This window comes from Medicago sativa, chromosome 1 (genome assembly GCF_051527215.1).
Source record: "Medicago sativa cultivar Bolivia chromosome 1, Bolivia_mono, whole genome shotgun sequence".
Lineage (NCBI taxonomy): Eukaryota > Viridiplantae > Streptophyta > Magnoliopsida > Fabales > Fabaceae > Medicago > Medicago sativa.
Genome location: NC_140749.1, coordinates 4,705,164 through 4,723,213, shown reverse-complemented (window position 1 = coordinate 4,723,213; position 18,050 = coordinate 4,705,164). Strand labels below are relative to the sequence as shown.

The 18,050-nt window shown below is 34.3% G+C and overlaps 1 protein-coding gene, 1 long non-coding RNA gene and 1 pseudogene across 3 annotated transcripts; all 3 read left to right on the top strand.

Annotated features, from left to right (window-relative positions):
* The first annotated feature begins 1,448 nt into the window (after nt 1-1,448).
* LOC146951922 (fatty acid elongase 3-like pseudogene) lies at nt 1,449-2,974 on the top strand (annotated as a pseudogene). The gene has a single exon (XR_015032712.1). The product of XR_015032712.1 is annotated as a fatty acid elongase 3-like pseudogene (transcript).
* Nucleotides 2,975-10,162: 7,188 nt separating this feature from the next.
* On the top strand, nt 10,163-14,049 carry LPAT4 (lysophosphatidyl acyltransferase 4). The gene is made up of 4 exons (XM_085756567.1): nt 10,163-10,358; nt 11,736-12,339; nt 12,586-12,716; nt 13,465-14,049. Exons 2-4 carry the CDS (start codon nt 11,768-11,770, stop codon nt 13,911-13,913), a joined length of 1,152 nt encoding a protein of 383 aa, XP_085612693.1. The 5' UTR covers nt 10,163-10,358; nt 11,736-11,767; the 3' UTR covers nt 13,914-14,049.
* On the top strand, nt 12,993-13,388 carry LOC146951921 (uncharacterized). The gene is made up of 2 exons (XR_015032760.1): nt 12,993-13,126; nt 13,260-13,388. It is a non-coding gene; the product is annotated as an uncharacterized LOC146951921 (long non-coding RNA).
* Nucleotides 14,050-18,050: the final 4,001 nt, after the last annotated feature.

The window sequence follows — 18,050 nt, the reverse complement described above, 5'->3', positions numbered from 1 at the left end:
TTTTTTTAAGGCGACAACTTTGCCACATGGTAATTGAGTCTTGTTTACACTTCCATATGCTCCTGTCCCGATGCAATATCTAATGTCTAAGTGTTGTGCTGCTTTAATAATGTTAACATATGCTATTTTTCATCATAATTCGATATGCAAAACAAATTTCCATTATTTGTTGTCGTTGTGTGTGCTTACTTGTTAATGGAATTATGACAAAGTTTGAAGTACATGAGAAGTGAGAAGGCTGAGATTACACAACAAATGATCCCGAAAGAATGCTTAAATATGACTCGAAAACCAAGACAGACGTCTCAGGTAGGGATGACAATGGGTACCCTATGGGTAGGGTACTACAATGCCCTTCCCCATACCCGAGCCCATACCCTCGTGGGCAATAATTTTAGTGTCCTTCCCCATACCCTATGAGTACCTTAATGCCCATACCCGCACCCATTACCTGCACTTTAACTATGAAAAGACAATAAAAATATAACAATTGAAATAAAGTTATGGTTCAAAATTTTTCAAATCAACTCATAAAATAGTACAAATCGTAATATTTAACAAAATAAAAAAAAACATCCAAAGTATCCTTCAAATATTGTATACAAACAGGAGGGATCAGTTATTATATTAAGTAGTTTTTAGGTTTAGGCTTAGACTTAAATAGCTAAATAATTAATTAATTATACACCAAAAATAAATAAATTATTTATCATATTATATAAATATATAAATATGTATATGCGGGTTGCGGGGCTGGGAAGTATAGTACCCATACCCATTTAAATTAGCGGGTAATACCCGGACCCAAACCGGACCCATGAAAGCGGAGTTTTTCCCTACCTATTGTGGGTATTTTTTGTGAGTACCCATCGAGCCTGTGTCTAATTGTCATCCCTGTCTCACCCGCCTCAGGCCAACGCTCCATTGGACGCCTCGCGGGCCATATGAGGCAACGTAGAATCAGTAAAAAACTTCTCTACTCGGGCGCCTCGTGCCTGTGGCAGCGTCCCACAAGATTTTCAGACTTCCAACCATTGTTTTGATGAGATTTTAAGGCACTCACAACAAAAACTACAAAAGATAGAGAATCACTAGATAATTTTAGCATTTCTTTCACACATGTCATACATAGCCCGTTATATTTAAGTTTGACTTGAACAACTATTTTTATTTTTTATTTTTTTTATAATGATAATGATACTGATGATATTTTTTTAGTTTTGGAGTTTGGACTGTCGGCTCAACTCATCAATAAAAAAAAAAAATATATATATATATATATATATATATATATATAAATAAATAAATAAAAAAAACGAGTATGTAATGCGCCATGCTAAGCTAACGCGTTGAACGCGTGACTTTATCATGCATTGTGCCCCATGACTTGAGGGTAATTGCCCAATCAATACGACAATATATAACATTCATAGTCATAAACGGTGACCCCAAAAATATTTCACTTCTCACAAGTCTTCATGTACCCACATACATCACAACACATTATAATACTAATAGCTAAACTTTACCACGTTTGTTTCATTTTCATATCAATCAATATCAACAACTACCTACCCATAATTTCCACACTCCAAATTCTTACCATTCAAAACAAGACAAACCCACTTTCAACTCAAGCTTAACAAATTAACTAACATACACACAAACACACATTCCTTACTCATTTCATAGTTTTATTTTGCAAACAACATTTGATTGCAAAGAACATCCTACCAAATAGTCTTCCAAATGATATTCCAACTGACACAGAGCCTAAAATATTGGTTAATAGACCATCCATCCATAGTTTGGTTCCGATGGAGTCCGAGCCAATCATGGGGCGCCACATGGCCATTCCTCGTCATAGCCATCGCCGCTTATATAACAGCTGCACTCACCCTCCACATCATCCTTAAGATCTTCAAACGCAGCCAGGCTGTCCGTCTGGGGCCTATTCCGGCAATCCACTACCTCATGATGTCACTAATCTCCATCACAATTTTCTCCGGCATGCTATTCTCCGCGGCTGCAGAACTCCATGACACACGGTGGCTACTCCGGAGAACTAAAACTACCCCTTTTGAATGGTTCCTTTGTTTCCCACTTGGTATGCGTCCATCTGGTCGTGTTTTCTTCTGGTCTTATATTTTCTACCTCTCAAGGTTTCTTCATTTGTTTCGAACCTTCTTTGTCATTCTCCGTCAACGGAAACTCTCATTTTTCAGGCTATTCAACAACTCCATTCTCTTGATCAGTTCTTTTCTATGGCTTGAATTTTCACAGTCTTTTCAGGTTCTTGGGATTTTGCTCTCGACTTTGGTTTATTGTTTGGTTTATGGCTATAGATTTTGGATTGAAATTGGGTTGCCAAGTAAGAATTTTTATTTCACAGTGAATTGTCAAATGATTTTGTTGGGTTGTAATTTGGTTTGTCATTTTGGTGTGCTTTGGTTGCATTTTTGGAGAGGTGGGTGTAATGGAATTGGAGCTTGGGTTTTCAATTCTGTGTTGAATGCTGCTATTCTTTTCCTCTTTTTGAAGTCCTATGTCAATGTTCATTGCCAAAAGAAGAACAATAGCACCTATAGTAGTACATCTGATCAAAGTTTTAAATTGCAGTAACAATTGAGTTCATATCACAGTACAATCTTTGATATTACATAGGATTGTGTTTGAATTCAGCTGGATATACGGCCTCAATAGCTTTGATGTCCTCGTCTAAATTTTGGCCGCAAAATCTATGGATGACTGGTCTAGCGGAATGAGTTAGTCTCTCAAGATGTGGCGAATTAAAATTCGAAATTCATCCGGGATAGGTGTCATATTTAGTGTCTCTAATATGATTAGTTCTATTTAAGGAAATTTGTGAAAAGCTTTATTGCTGAGGCAAAGACTTAGGTCCCCCTTGCTGCAAATTTTGGTCTTCGGTTTTGATACTTAAGTTTGATTAGGTACACCTTTGTCTCTTTAAAAATCTTGAGACAGAGAATAGGATGCATAACGTATTTCACACACACACATATATATATATATATATATATATATATATATATATATATATATATATATATATATATATATATACTCCCTCCGTTTTAAAATGAGTGTCGTTTTAGGTGTTTACACAAATATTAAGAAATGCAATGATTAAAAGAAAGAGAACGGTTATTTTACCAAACTATCCTTATTAACTATTGGTTAGTTTTAAAAGTAATACTTTGGAAGTAGTGTGCAGAGTATTAATTGGAGGGTACAATTGAAAAGAAAAAGTTATTATTGCATTGGAAACTGAAAGTGACATCCATTTTGAAACAAATTTTTTTAGCTAAAGCGATACTCATTTTGAAACGGAGGGAGTACTTTATAAAACTTTAATCGGTGACTTCCTAATTAAAAATATACAAATATGCAGTGCAGTTAAAAAGTAAACTTTCTGTCAAAAAAGTTAAGTAAACTGCAAAAAATATGAACATGGTTTATTTTGTGCGTGAAAAACAATAAAACAATAAGGACACAACTTGCTACTTAATTAAATTCTTTTTATTGCTTTTTTTTGTAGTGTTACAAAGTAACGAGGGAAAAAGAAAAAGAAAAAAGAGGGGGAGCCAAAGTTAAGTTCCAAGCTTATCTCTCATAATGAGAGATTCCATGCCTGGCGGAGGGCAGTTCCATTGAGTAGAGCACCTTGCATGTGATCCTTCCTTAGCCATAAAATCTGCACACGTATTTTGTTCCCTAAGGACATGCACCAATGTTGTATTACCATTTCCATTTAAAGCATCTCTAATATGAAGGATGTCAGTAGCATAAATGTGCAAGGTATGATCACGACCATCAGTAAGCAGGTCAACTGCTTCCAAACAATCACTCTCACAAATAATGTTGGCATAGCCTTTTAGACTACAAAAATCAAGACCTATCTGGATAGCACGTAACTCAGCTAATAATGCATCACCTCCAGCTTCATAATGAGAAAAACCAGCTATCCAATCTCCATCGTGGTTGCGAATAACACCACCAGCACCTAAACAATCAAAATCTTCTAGAAAGCTCCCATCAATATTGAGTTTAAGTGTACCTTCCGGAGGGGGGATCCAATGAGCTAAGAGGCGTGATAAGTGTGGGTCCAAACCAAGATTGGGGTAGTAAGAAATGCATTCATCATGTAACAAAAAGGTCTTTCGCACCACATCTTGAATACGCCAATGTTGATCCTCAAAAATAGTATTGTTTCTCCAACACCAAGCATACCATACTCCTGTAATAAACAAAATAGCGGAAGTACCCTTTGTCATCTCATGAAGCCAAACCTTGACATCAAGTTTAGAGAAAAATTGTTATAACGCCCCATATTTAAGCGGAGCCAAAGCTCTTTAGAGTGCGGACAATCACGTAAACAATGAAGAATATCCTCTATAGGTGAAGAGCAACGGGTGCAGCTTGGAGAAGCTACCATGTTGCAATGATGCCGACGGGCATTAATAGGGAGAACATTATGAAAGCAAAGCCATAGAAAGTGCTGAAGTTTTGCTGGTACTTTAAGGCGCCAAAGCCAATTCATGTTACAATTCACATTCCAATCTCTATTTTGTTGAAGAAGCCAATAGTATCCACTCGAGCAAGTATATTCACCTTTCTTTGCATGTCTCCAAGTCCACGCATCTGGAAGTCGTACATCCAAGTTATTAAGAGCTGGAAGCTGATGAATATATTGAACAATATCGGTTGGTATCATAGTGGCAAGATTTTGCAAGTTCCACATACCATCCTCCCACACATCCTTCAAACACATAACTGAATCACTGATGTTAACAAATGGGACCAATTGACAGAGGGGACCGAGTTGTGTCCAGTCAATATTCCAAATCGATGAGTCTCTGGAGCCTACACGAAAACTATATCCTGCAGCAAAATTTGTAATCGCATGTTGAATACCGCGCCAAGTGATTGATGGTTTATTATGTTTCTTATTCATCCATAAAGACGTGTTGCCCATGTATTTATGGGAAAGAACTTTCACCCACAATTTATCTTTATGATGAGCATGCTCCACACTAACTTACCAAGCAGAGCTAAATTAGTAAGTCTAGCTTCACGAACACCTAGGCCGCCAAAGCGTTTGGGGGTTGTAACCATATTCCAATTAACATGATTCCAAGTTCGGGAGTGGCCATCGCCCCCCCCCCCCCCCCCAAGGAAATTCTTTTTATTGCTATGTGTACGTATAAGATTTACTATAATATTTCAAATTGGTTTGTAATATTTGATGATTAAATTTAAATTTCAATCCAAATTGTTTTCTTTGATATTTCGATATTGTTATTATAGTTTCTCACATTAAATTACAACTGCTAAATATGGATTTTGAAATGGATTCCAAAACGGTGGTAGATAGTGTTTATGAAGTAAGCAACGGTGTCTCAAATTATATGGTCATTATCAATGATTGTAGACAGTGGCGGAGCCAGGAATTTTATAGAGCCTGGGCAAAAAGTTTATCGCAAATTCATATGTGACATAAATAAATCGAAATAAAAGAGGTTCGTCATTTTTTCAACAAAAGTACAATTTTAAATAAGAAAGGTGAAATATAACCTGCCAATAGCGTGCTAAATAAAATTAGGAGGTAAATGTCCTTTCCACGACCTCTTTCGAGTGAATGTTCGAATAATATTAACATCATCAAGCGACTTGAATATCTCCCGCTCTGTGTAACATATCATCAAGTCATTCAACCACACATTGTTGATCTTGTTGCGTAATTTAGTCTTGATAATCTTCATTGCTTAAAAAGCTCTTTCAACGGAAGTTGTCGACACCGACAATATCAAAGCCAATTCAATGAGTTTGTAGACCAATGAAATTAATCAGCACCAATGAAATTCAATCTCAAAGCATTGTACAAAATGAAAGTATTACCGATCCTTTAGCAATAATTATTCTGAATTAGGGTTTGAGAAATCAAAATTGGGGATTATCAACAATTCTAAATTGGGGTTTGGAATTTGAATATTCAACTCATTCACCCATTAACAAATAACAAACATCATTAACAAAATAGAACAAATAACAAAGGAAATAACATAGAATTAGAACAAACCTGGAGGAGAGTGGAGAGGAAAAGGAATGAAAATGGAGGCAGTCTGAGAGTTGAGAGAGGGAGTCAGGGAGAAGCAAAGGAAAGTAAAACAAAGACCGGGAGAGGGAGAGTCGCTTGCAGTTGTAGAAAAGAAGAAGAGTATACGCGCTGAAAAAATAGAAACAAAACACTAAATTCTATCTTTTTTTTTTACGTAGGAAAAATGGCATTGGGCTGGGCTTCTAAAAAGTGGTTAAAATGTGAGTAATTGACAAATATTAAATTATGAAAAATATTAAATTATGTTCCAGCCACCCTTCTCATTCTTATGTGGGACCTCAAGATTTTGTCATTTGAAAAATGTGTTTCGTTGGATTGAGGAGTGTGGTTGATGCTTATAAACCATCCTTATACCACGAATCTAGTGGGATTTTTTGGCGTACTAGAGCAGTAGCCCCTAGTCAAGGTAAAGGGCCTGTCAACCATCGTTTGTGGATTAAACCTAGTTTTCTCATACAACAACAATGTTGCGGATAAGACCTAAAGACGGTGGTCGGAGTTGCTCGGATGTGGTGGAGGGCGAAGGCTACTCAATGGAGGGGATGGTGTCCTGCGAGGATTTCAACGTTCAAGCGAGTGAGAATTTGAGAAGGGTCTAGAGGTTTAACTAAATGGTGAAATGCACATGTTATTTGCGTTTGAAGTGGTTATGCAGTTGCGATGTATCCGACGTAAATCACAGGTCGTCATCTTATCGTCATCGGAGGGTCATGATTTAATTACATGATTTTAATTAGTTCCTTGTGTTGCTGAACAAATCATGCTTTGTATAGTTGGTGGTAGATCATTTATGAGTTGGGTTGTGTTTCATATGCGGATTATACATTAACCCAGTTCCAAACGGTACAAAGAAGGTGAGGATGTTGTTGTTCATATGGATATAAGGGCAAATACTTGTAAAAAGGAAAAAGAATATTTGTATCAAGTTTTGTATCAAGTTTTTTGAAGATGTAGATCGATAGAGGCCGATTTATAAAACAAGGAATAAGAATATGCAAATGGAAGTTCAATCATACAATACCCGCTTAAGGGGGTTATAAAATCTAGTTAAATTTATGAGCTTTTTATTTTAATTTTAATTTTAATTTTTCTTTCTCAAGTTAGGTTTATGTCCCTAATTTTCCGATTGTTTTCCGTTGATAAATTTTTAGCTTATAAAAAAAGTCATATAATTTATTGTTTCAAAATTTATCCAAATAAGACCACGAGTGTTATTACCCAAATATACATGCTTGGATTGAGCTTATTTTGAGCTTATGAAATAATACATAAAGACATGTTTATTTGCGTAAGCTATTTTACATAAGCTCTAAAATAAGCTAATCCAAACAGGGCCATAATAAGAATGCTCTTAGGGTAACTATAGTACAATGTAGCTCGTGAAGGAAGAGTGTTATGTTGATTTGGTTATTGATTTGACTTTCTTAAATGGAATCATTCAACACTATTAATTTTTGCTCCTCTATGTAACTTCTTATGTTACCTTTCTGTTATCTTTCATTCAGTGTACTTGATCCATTAGAGATCTTCTTTCACATCAATATTATTGAAACTTTCCACAACAAATTTTAAGTACATTACACGGTGGTGTTCTTTGCACTCATTGTGCATGGAGCTTCCTCTTTGTTGATTATATATACTCCCTCCGTTTCAAAATGAGTGTCGCTTTAGGCTTTGACACACAGATTAAGAAATAGAATGAAATAATCATTGGATATAACGCTTTTACTAAACTACCCTTACTTTATAAGAAAAAGACAAAATTAAAGTTGCATTGAAAATTGTGTGAGAGAAAAGTTGAAGAGGGTAAAGTTGGAAGAAAAAAATTAAAGTTGTATTGGAAATGTAAAGCGACACTCATTTTGAAACAAATTTTTTTTGCTAAAGCGACACTCATTTTGAAACGGAGGGAGTATAACATTTTGATTGTGCAAAAAAAAGTAGAAAAGAAAAATCCTACTTAATTAAACCATAAGACGGTGGTAGTGTAGGTGGCGGAAGACTTTTGCAACAAATGAATTGTTTGTTCCATATGAATCGAGAGATTAGAGTTTTGTCACTCTTATTGTGAAACTAATAAGTGTGAGCTTGTGTTGTCCAATACGGTTTATAATGATGGGGATTTTTTTTCATTATTTATGAGTTTTGTTCAACTTAAACTTAATTGATATTGTTATAATGTCTATTCCTCGATTAATTAACATGTACACCCTCCGGTCACTATTATAAGCAAAAATATACTTTTTAGGTTCATTCAATAAATGATGTATGTGGTCCATTAAATAGACCACATACATCATTTATTGAATGAACCTAAAAAGTGAAATTTTGCTTATAATAGTGACCAGAGGGTGTAATTTCTTTTGTTTTGAGTTTTTTGCCCTCTTGATTTCCAAAATACAATTGGTCTCATTATATTAGTACGTAGTATTTGTTTTCCAAACATCCAATAGCAATCTTTTTTTTTTAACAAGATCCAATGGCAATCCTTGATAGGAACTTGTGTCAACAAATTGTACTTAATGATATGGGAAACATCATAACTACAATGAGATCAGACATTAGTGTCCCGTAACAAATCGATATTCCTTGTTTGGAGGCTGATGGGGAAGCTTCCTCGAATTATTCCTAATTAACAGGAACATTCCACCATTGTACTTGCTCTTTCTAGAAGTAAAAGCAAAGTGCGTGGTTGGTGGGTCATAGGACTTGTCAACTGTTTTGTGCTACACTCCACCTAATAATAATAAATTAGGGAATATCCCTATAAAAAAAAAAGATTAAGGAATTCTTTATACTTATGTTTTATTGAATATTTTTATCTGATAAACATAATTAATCATTTTAATTTTCAAACCACATTAATTCTTTCAAAAAAAAAAAAAAATCAAATCACATACGTATTTCCTATTTTATTTAGTTAAATTTTTTTGCAGTATTATTTAAAAAAAAAAAACTCATCCGTTTTTTATATGAAACATTAAATTTGGATTTTATAAAAGGGTATACTTGTTAATGTCTCTATGTACAAGAATAACATAGAGTTCAAAGGGTCATACATAGCAATGTCATGTCTCATAGGTCCATGAATGTTGTGTTTACGAGTATTGTCATCCAAAAAGGTCTAGAGCGCATCTTGTTGCCCACTTACCCTCCATTCATATGTAAGTAATTCTTGATATATATAAAACTTTAATCGAACAATATTAAAGATTTTTACATGAACTTCAGTATATACAAAGACATTCTTTGTAAGCACAATATATACAAACGGTCCTACTAACATGCTTCCGCACAACACGAGTCATTTGAGAGTGAAACTCATAGTTGATCAAAAAAGGTATGATATTTCACGTATATAGTGGATTGATGAAGAAAAAAGAGCTTTGTGAATGATGATGTTTGGCAAATCAGACACATATGATGTTTGATGTGTACATACTTCGATGTACAAATCAATATACGATCGAGGTGAATGTGAGATTTATGACGAGACATTGTTTAATAGATGGTGTGAAAGACTCATAAAGCCTAAAAGATGTGGGATGGGGCTAGCCAAAAAGTCCACATCATAGCAATACCCTTAACTCGATCAAATGCTAATAGGGAGTGACTCGAGACGAGGAGTCAACTATAGTCGCTTTTGGTGTATTAAAACGCGAGGTTAGTTAAGACTACCAAGATTGCTATATAGTCGGTTTTGGGAGCAATGAACTTCTTATTGTGTTTTAAACTTATGTTAGTATATTGTCGAAAATACAACTTTAGAAATTACATTTTGATGTCTTTTTGTATGTATGATCTTGTGATACGCTTTATTATGAACAAAATTATCAATTAAAATAAATCATCCACACCAACGCGCACCCACCCTGCCGCAGCAGTAATACTAAAAAAGATAAAAACTTGTGGGACAAGAATACAAAAGACAAAGGGATGTAGATCCGAAGTGGACCCAACTCGTAGGCAACTTGGCATGGCATGATCTCCTATGTCTTATCCAATATACTGAGTACAAAATTTGGCAGTCTAAGAAAGAGCAGTACTACTGTACATCTCGTTGAGGTACACCGCTGGTGATTTCAACCCCAATCAATCAAATTACAACGAAACCAAACCAAACCAAACTCCTGTTTCATTCATTTCATTCACTCATTTCTCAATATTCAATCATTCATTCATTCATTCGTAACCCTCAAAAGAAAATCTCCCTCTCAAGGTCAGTTCATATTATTAGTCAACAACTAGTATACTCATCTATTCATATGTTAATTCGATCTAACTCAATTTTTTATATTTCTCAACTTTATGCGTTAATTCAATTTCATTTCTATATGTTTTGTTTCAGGATTTTAGACCTTACTTTAGTGTATTATTATTATTATTATTATTATTATTGTTACGAATTCAATTATACACCACGATTCAAATTTTCTCAATTCTGATTTACTACTTTTTCAAGCTTCATGAACAAGATTTCAGATTCCAAAACGTGCTTATTCACGAATAACTATATTTTCCTTAATAGATGAAAATTCATGTCAGCATAACTGGATCTTTATTTCAGATTAATTCTACTGTTATTTCATAAGTGATTGAATATATATTTTTAATCATTTTTGCCATTTTCTGCTTGTGACATTTTTAATTGCTACTACATTTAAATTAATTTCATTTAATCAGTTTTGGTGTTTTTGTTTAATTGGAAACTTTAGGATTTGAATCATATATAGCCATGCAGTCGTTGATCTTAGTCGTTTGATGAGATCAGATGGTTTGTATTCGCTTCTTTTAAATCCGATTTAATGAAGTAAGAATACAAAGTCATCTAATCTTCATCCCACGTTCAAGATCTCTTGATGTGTGCAGCGAATGCAGTTTTTTCCTTGTGTGACTGCAGAGTCCATGTTCGAAATTTTACTATGTTGATCATCGATAATTTGACATGTCAATTTCACTGAGAAATTTATGTGCATAGATATATTAGACTAATAATAAGTTGGATTATACTGTTTTCAAGTTTTTATACTACTGGGTGATCGATCGATTGTTCAGAAGTTCAAAGGAATCAATACTTATTACTTACTGTCTTGTTCCTCTGCTACTTTAGAGTGTCGATGCTGAATATCTGAAAATCATTCCTTTGCACGACAAGTAACTTCATTGTATGCTACAATTGAAATTCGTCAAAATAATAAATCCGTTCTTAACATGTAATTTCAAATTGCTGCAAATCTGAAAAACTAGTGCTGAAAGAGCATGTTCTCGGAACTCAAAGGGTATTTGAAACTATGAAGTAAGAACCGACTTAATGTCTCGCTCGCCCCTCAGTGCCAAAACATTAAAACTCATTAAATCGAATCACTTAGTTTTTAGATTGTATTTTCTCCTTCATTTTCTATTTCAATCTTTGTCTGATTGCCCGACTTGTATAGCAATGCATTTATGTATCTGGGAGAAGCTTTTCGGAAACATTAGATTAGATTCTTCATTTCTCATTTAGCTTATTGCAAATAAATGAGGATTTATGCTATTGCTGTTATACTTGTCCAGAATTTTGGTAATCACCAAATAACATTTAAGTACGTTATTGCAGAAGGGAGGTTTTCGACCAGTTCATTGAAGAAGATGGAAGTTTGCACACCTCTCAAATCCGATAGTAGGTTAAAGCACCGCTCTATGACCCCTCTTAGGTTTTTAAGGGGTGTGATATGTTTGGTGGTGTTTCTTTCAACAGCTTTTATGTGTATAGTATATCTTTCGCCGCTTGCAGTTGTAGGATTGCGGCTTATCAGTATTCGTTATAGTAGGAAGGCAGTATCATTCTTCTTTGGACTTTGGTTATCTATGTGGCCCTTTCTATTCGAAAAGATAAACAAAACTAAAGTTGTCTTTTCTGGGGATAGTATTCCGATGAGGGAACGTGTGTTACTTATCGCCAATCACAGAACTGAGGTTGATTGGATGTACTTGTGGGATCTTGCTCTTAGAAAGGGAAGACTAGGATTTATAAAATATATCCTTAAGAGCAGCTTAATGAAACTACCGATTTTTGGTTGGGGATTTCAGATTCTGGAATTCATTGCAGTGGAGAGGAAATGGGAGATAGATGAGCAAATATTGCAACAAAATCTTTCAACATTTCAGGATCCGAAAGATCCTTTATGGCTATCTCTTTTTCCCGAAGGAACCGATTATACGTACTACCTCGAATCCTTCTCAGCTCGGATCTCATCTTTTCATTTCTAAGTGTTTTTATTATCATTGATAATGTATTAAATTCATTTTAATTCCACAAATTATTTTATTTGACATTTTGTTTGTATCCATTATGAGCAATATTTTGACTAGCTTCCCAAAATACGCGCATCGTGTTATACCGACAAATAGACAATATATTATTCACTTCAGTGGCACATTTGACATATTATTTGCTTTTTATGCAGTGAACAGAAGTGTAAAAGTAGTCAAAAATTTGCTGCTGAAGTTGGACTTCCTGTGCTGACAAATGTATTACTTCCAAAAACAAAGGGGTTTCACACTTGCTTGGAAACTCTACAAGGCTCATTGGATGCAGGTTTGTTTTATAATTCCTTTTAATTTTTTTAATATTTGATACTCGGTCAATTCATAATGACTTTATGGTAGATATTTATGAAGTTATGCAATCTCTGTTACCAAAATGCAATGGACTTGGCTTTTGAAAATTATGATAAATATGATTGAATTTCAGTTCCAAACGTATGTTCGGATCCAAACGTATGTTTGGATCCAAATATATCTTTGCAGTTTCTCAATTGTAAACAAGCATACAAGTACTTCACTTTTTCTCCTTGCTTTGAATTTACCCTGTAGGATGCTCTGTGTTTTTTGCTTTAGGGGTGGATTTCTTTAGGTGTACTTATAGCTTACATTATGTGATCGAAATCGGCAGTAAGAAATTCCACGCATTCAGCACGCCGGTCGTTGTTCGATCAAAATCGGAAGGTTCAAATTTCAAGCTCGGCATTTTAATTTGAAAATAAAAAAAAATCAAAATCTGCATTCAAACCTGGACCGTTTGATCTCGATCCAACGACCACCAATATGCTAACTGGATGCATGTAATTACTTTCTGCAGTCAATCCGAATTTGTGTATATTCCATATCATTCCCTAGGGAAGCAGAATGCTAGTTCACAAAACCAAGTTTGCTTTCACTAGGTGTTCAACAATATTTTGACATGGCAGTTTACATAATGTTCCAACTTTCCCCTTGTCTCTTTTCTTTTCTAAATTTGTTCAACGTTTAAAGTATGTTAAACTTTATCTCTCAATCACGTGCAGTATATGACGTGACAATTGCATACAAGAATCAATGTCCTTCCTTTCTAGACAATGTTTTTGGTCTTGATCCTTCAGAAGTCCACTTGCATATTCGGCGTATTCCTGTAGAGGAGATTCCAATTTCTGAAACTAAAGCTGCTTCTTGGCTAATGGATGCATTCCAAATCAAGGACCAATTGCTTTCTGATTTCAAGGTTCAAGGCCATTTCCCTAACCAACAAAATGAAGTGGAATTCTCGACATTCAAGTGCCTATTCACTTTTACCGTGATAGTTTGTTTTACCGCCTTGTTTACTTATTTTACCTTGTTTTCTCACATCGGGTTCAAGTTATATGTAGGTCTATCTTGTGCATATCTTTCTATTGCAACGCGCTACAAAATTCAATTGATGCCTTTAACAGATTATGTACATGCATTCTATAACAGCAAGAAACAAAAGAATGCATAGTGTTCTCAATTTTAAAGGTCAAATGTACAATTTTGGTCTTGAACTTGATATTGAAGTGTACATTATTTGCTTAATTTGATTCTTTTCATAGTTTTGTTCAGACAGTGCCAGGAAATCAAATGCACAATGTTACAAACTGGTATTTTGTTACTCGAAACCTTGCTTAGACTTCTGATATCAATGCATTGAAACTCATTCTCAGGTCTTGTTAATTTCATTCTTTATAACGACTAACTTGTAGTTTCGATGGGTATCTAATATCTCTCTGCAATGACTCAAGAACTCCCAACTCATTACAAATTAATTTTGAACCTAAGATAGCATCAACTATTATCTTACTATTAAATTCAAAAATAACTTGATCATATTCATGAGCCAGAGCTCTGTGTAGGGGGTAAGAAGGCTAATGCTCCAGCATCAGGCACCACGTTTTGATAGATGAAATGTGTAGTGTGAAACAATACCAAATTTCTAGAGTTGTTTGGGAAGCATATTCCTATACCAATACTTGATGTGGCACTGATAATTGTTGAATCTACATTACATTTCAGCTTGTTGATTTCCGGTGTTTGGTCTAGCTGATAAATGGAGTGGAATGAATGATACCTTGATCATAGACATGCACAGCTGCATTGTTAATCCATCTAAATATTTAACTTCGACAACACAAGTGAGTAGGGAGATATGATTTGCAACAAGCTTGCAGCCTTGTTTTTCCGACATAGCAACATTAAATCCCTCAATATCTAGAAAGTTGAAACCTCCAAGTTTCTTTTTGGTTGAAATTTTATCCCACTGATTGTAAAACGAATTTAACACGAATTGTATTCGTTTCACTTATTTGGTAAGTACTTCTTTATTAGCACGAGAGAGGGATCTAGCGTTCCAGGATTTTATTTTCTTCTAGATGTGGTCCTTTAGACAACCAAATATTTCCTTTTTATTCCTACCGATGGTCGCCTCAAATATTTACCTTGACCGATCGCCTCAGATACACTCCGGATGAAAGAGATTTGATTACAAAGCCGACATGATGCTAAAAGAGGTAGTTTATTTTTGACAATTAATTGATTAATTGCTAGTTTCCTTTTAAGTTTCCAAAATTTAGTCGAGCTTGTGAGTATGTAGAGGTATGGGGATAGCGAATCTCCATGATGCAAACTACATTGTACGGTTCATTTTATGCAAAGAACAGCAAAACCAAGCTTATAGAGTACAACCTGAAGATAGAGTTGTGGGCATATAGTTATCATCTTTTTTTTTTTTTGGTTACATATATAGTTATCATCTTTAGATAGGAGTACAAATGAAGAAAATCATTAATAACCAGATCAAGTTCACCATGACTAGATGAGAATAGAGAGTGAAAATATTCTATGTTGGAACTTGCAATGACCCTCTTGGATCCATGAGCCTGTAATCCTTTGAGCGACACTTGTGGATTTTTACTTCTTTTTCATCGCATTAGCTATGCGATGAAATAATCTACTATTTGCATCATATCATCCTTCAACCAAAACAAAATTGCTTGTTGTCGTTAGTACCTGTCTTCCTGCATTAATTTACTTCTTTTTCATCGCATTAGCTATGCGATGAAATAATCTACTATTTGCATCATATCATCCTTCAACCAAAACAAAATTGCTTGTTGTCGTTAGTACCTGTCTTCCTGCATTAAGACACAAGAAAGCAAATGTTTGTGTTAGTTCGTAAAAGGTTTAAGTATTCAAACTTTTGTGGCATGTATATTGGTATCCTTCAAGTTGGAAATTAATTAGAAGACTATCTTGTATTGATGCACGAAAATCTTCATATAACCACGAGGGAACTGTTGTTCAGTCCCACTTTGTTTATCATTTGGTAAAAGTAGATCATTAAAGCCACCCATGGCAATGGTACGCACCATGGGTAAGGGACAAAGATGCAAGAGAACAAAAGAGAGACCGTGGCTGACAACGTTCGGAAGGATCATTATGCACTACAAACTAGTCTCATATCGACTAAGAAAATAGAATGATAGTGTTTATAACCTTTAAAGTGACTTATAACTATAACAAAAATTGCTAGGATTCATCAAAGAATCCTTAATTGAAATAATAAGTGAAATAATAAGTTATGAATTCTTCGTGCTAGGGCTTGTTTGTTTTTATTATTATTATAATTATAATTTCATCCTCATCCAAGTCCCAATTTAATTCCTGGACAAAATAAAAACAACTCAGAAGTTAATTTTTGTTTTAAGGGAAAAGAAACTCATACATCAATAATTAATTATGGAGATTATATCATTATATAATAAGACTCTATTTGCTTGCATCTTAAACTTAGAAGTATGTTCTCGTGAGCTTAGCTCAGTTGATAATGACAATATATAATATATGCAAGGTCCGGAATTCAACCTCCACCACAAAAAATTGCTAGGATTCATCGAAGAATCTTAATTGAAATAAGTTATTCAATGAATTCGTAGTAGTGTTTGTTTGTTTTTATTATAATTATAATTTTATCCAAGTCCCAATTTAATTCCTGGACAAAATAAAATGAATTCTTTGTATTTATTTTGTTTTTATTATAATTATAATTTTATCCAACTCCCAATTTAATTCCTGGACAAAATAAAAACAACTGAGAAGTTTTTGTTTTAAGGGAAAAGAAACTCATAAATCAATAATTAATTATGGAGATTATATCATTATATAATAAGACTCTATTTGCTTGCATCTTAAACTTAGAAGTATGTCCTCGTGAGCTTAGCTCAGTTGATAAGGACAATATATAGTATATGCAAGGTCCGGAATTCAACCCCCACCACAAAAAATTGCTAGGATTCATCGAAGAATCTTAATTGAAGTAAGTTATTCAATGAATTCGTAGTAGTGTTTGTTTGTTTGTTTTTATTATAATTATAATTTTATCCAAGTCCCAATTTAATTCCTGGACAAAATAAAATGAATTCTTTGTATTTATTTTGTTTTTATTATAATTATAATTTTATCCAAGTCCCAAATTAATTTCTGGACAAAATAAAAACAACTCAGAAGTTTTTGTTTTAAGGGAAAAGAAACTCATACATCAATAATTAATTATGGAGATTATATCATTATATAATAAGACTCTATTTGCTTGCATCTTAAACTTAAAAGTATGTTCTCGTGAGCTTAGCTCAGTTGATAAGGACAATATATAGTATATGCAAGGTCCGGAATTCAACCCCCACCACCACAAAAAACTCAAAAGTATCTTGATGCACGTAAATTGTGAAGAGTATAGTCGGCCGGCCACACTGCAAATTATGTTCTCTTTCTAAAGAATAAATAAACCTACGACTCTATTCTTTTCAGAAGGAGCGGTTGAAACCGATTTGGTGATAAATTTCACTAATTTATTTGAATAAACTAGAGTTTCGCCATGGAGAATGGTATTTTTTCAAAATTTTATATATTCAATGTTTTTTAATTATAACATTTTTTAAAAAAATGTTATAATTAAAAAAACATATTATTACCATTTTGCATTCAGCCAAGCTTTCCATTAGCATAAATGGGAAAGCAGTGGGTTTCTTCAATTGTACAAGGGGAGTGAGACAGGGTGACCCTCTCTCACCCCTTCTCTTCTGTATAGCTGAGGAAGTTCTAAGCAGGGGCATTGAGGCCATGATTCTTGAGGGTAAATTAACTCAAATAAGGGCTACTAGAAACTTATACATACCTAGCCATTGTTTGTATGCAGATGACATCCTCATATTCTGCAAAGGGACACTTGCTAATGTCAAAAACATAATGAAGCTTTTTGAAGATTATGGCAAGTATTCTGGCCAAGTTGTGAATGCACAAAAAAGCAAATTTTATTCTGGAGCTCTCACTCTCTTTAGAATACACACTATAACCTCTATCACTGGTTTTAGGCATGGAAGTCTCCCTTTCAGCTACTTGGGAATTCTTTTATTTAAAGGCAAGCCTAAATCTATACATCTCAGACCTGTGGTGGACAAAATTCAAATTAAGCTTAATGCTTGGAAGGGCAGGTTGCTCACTATAATGGGAAGAGTGCAGTTGGTTAATGCTGTTATTAGTAGTATGCTCACCTACTCTTTTCATGTATATAAATGGCCAACCAGTTTACTTGCAGAAGTCTCTA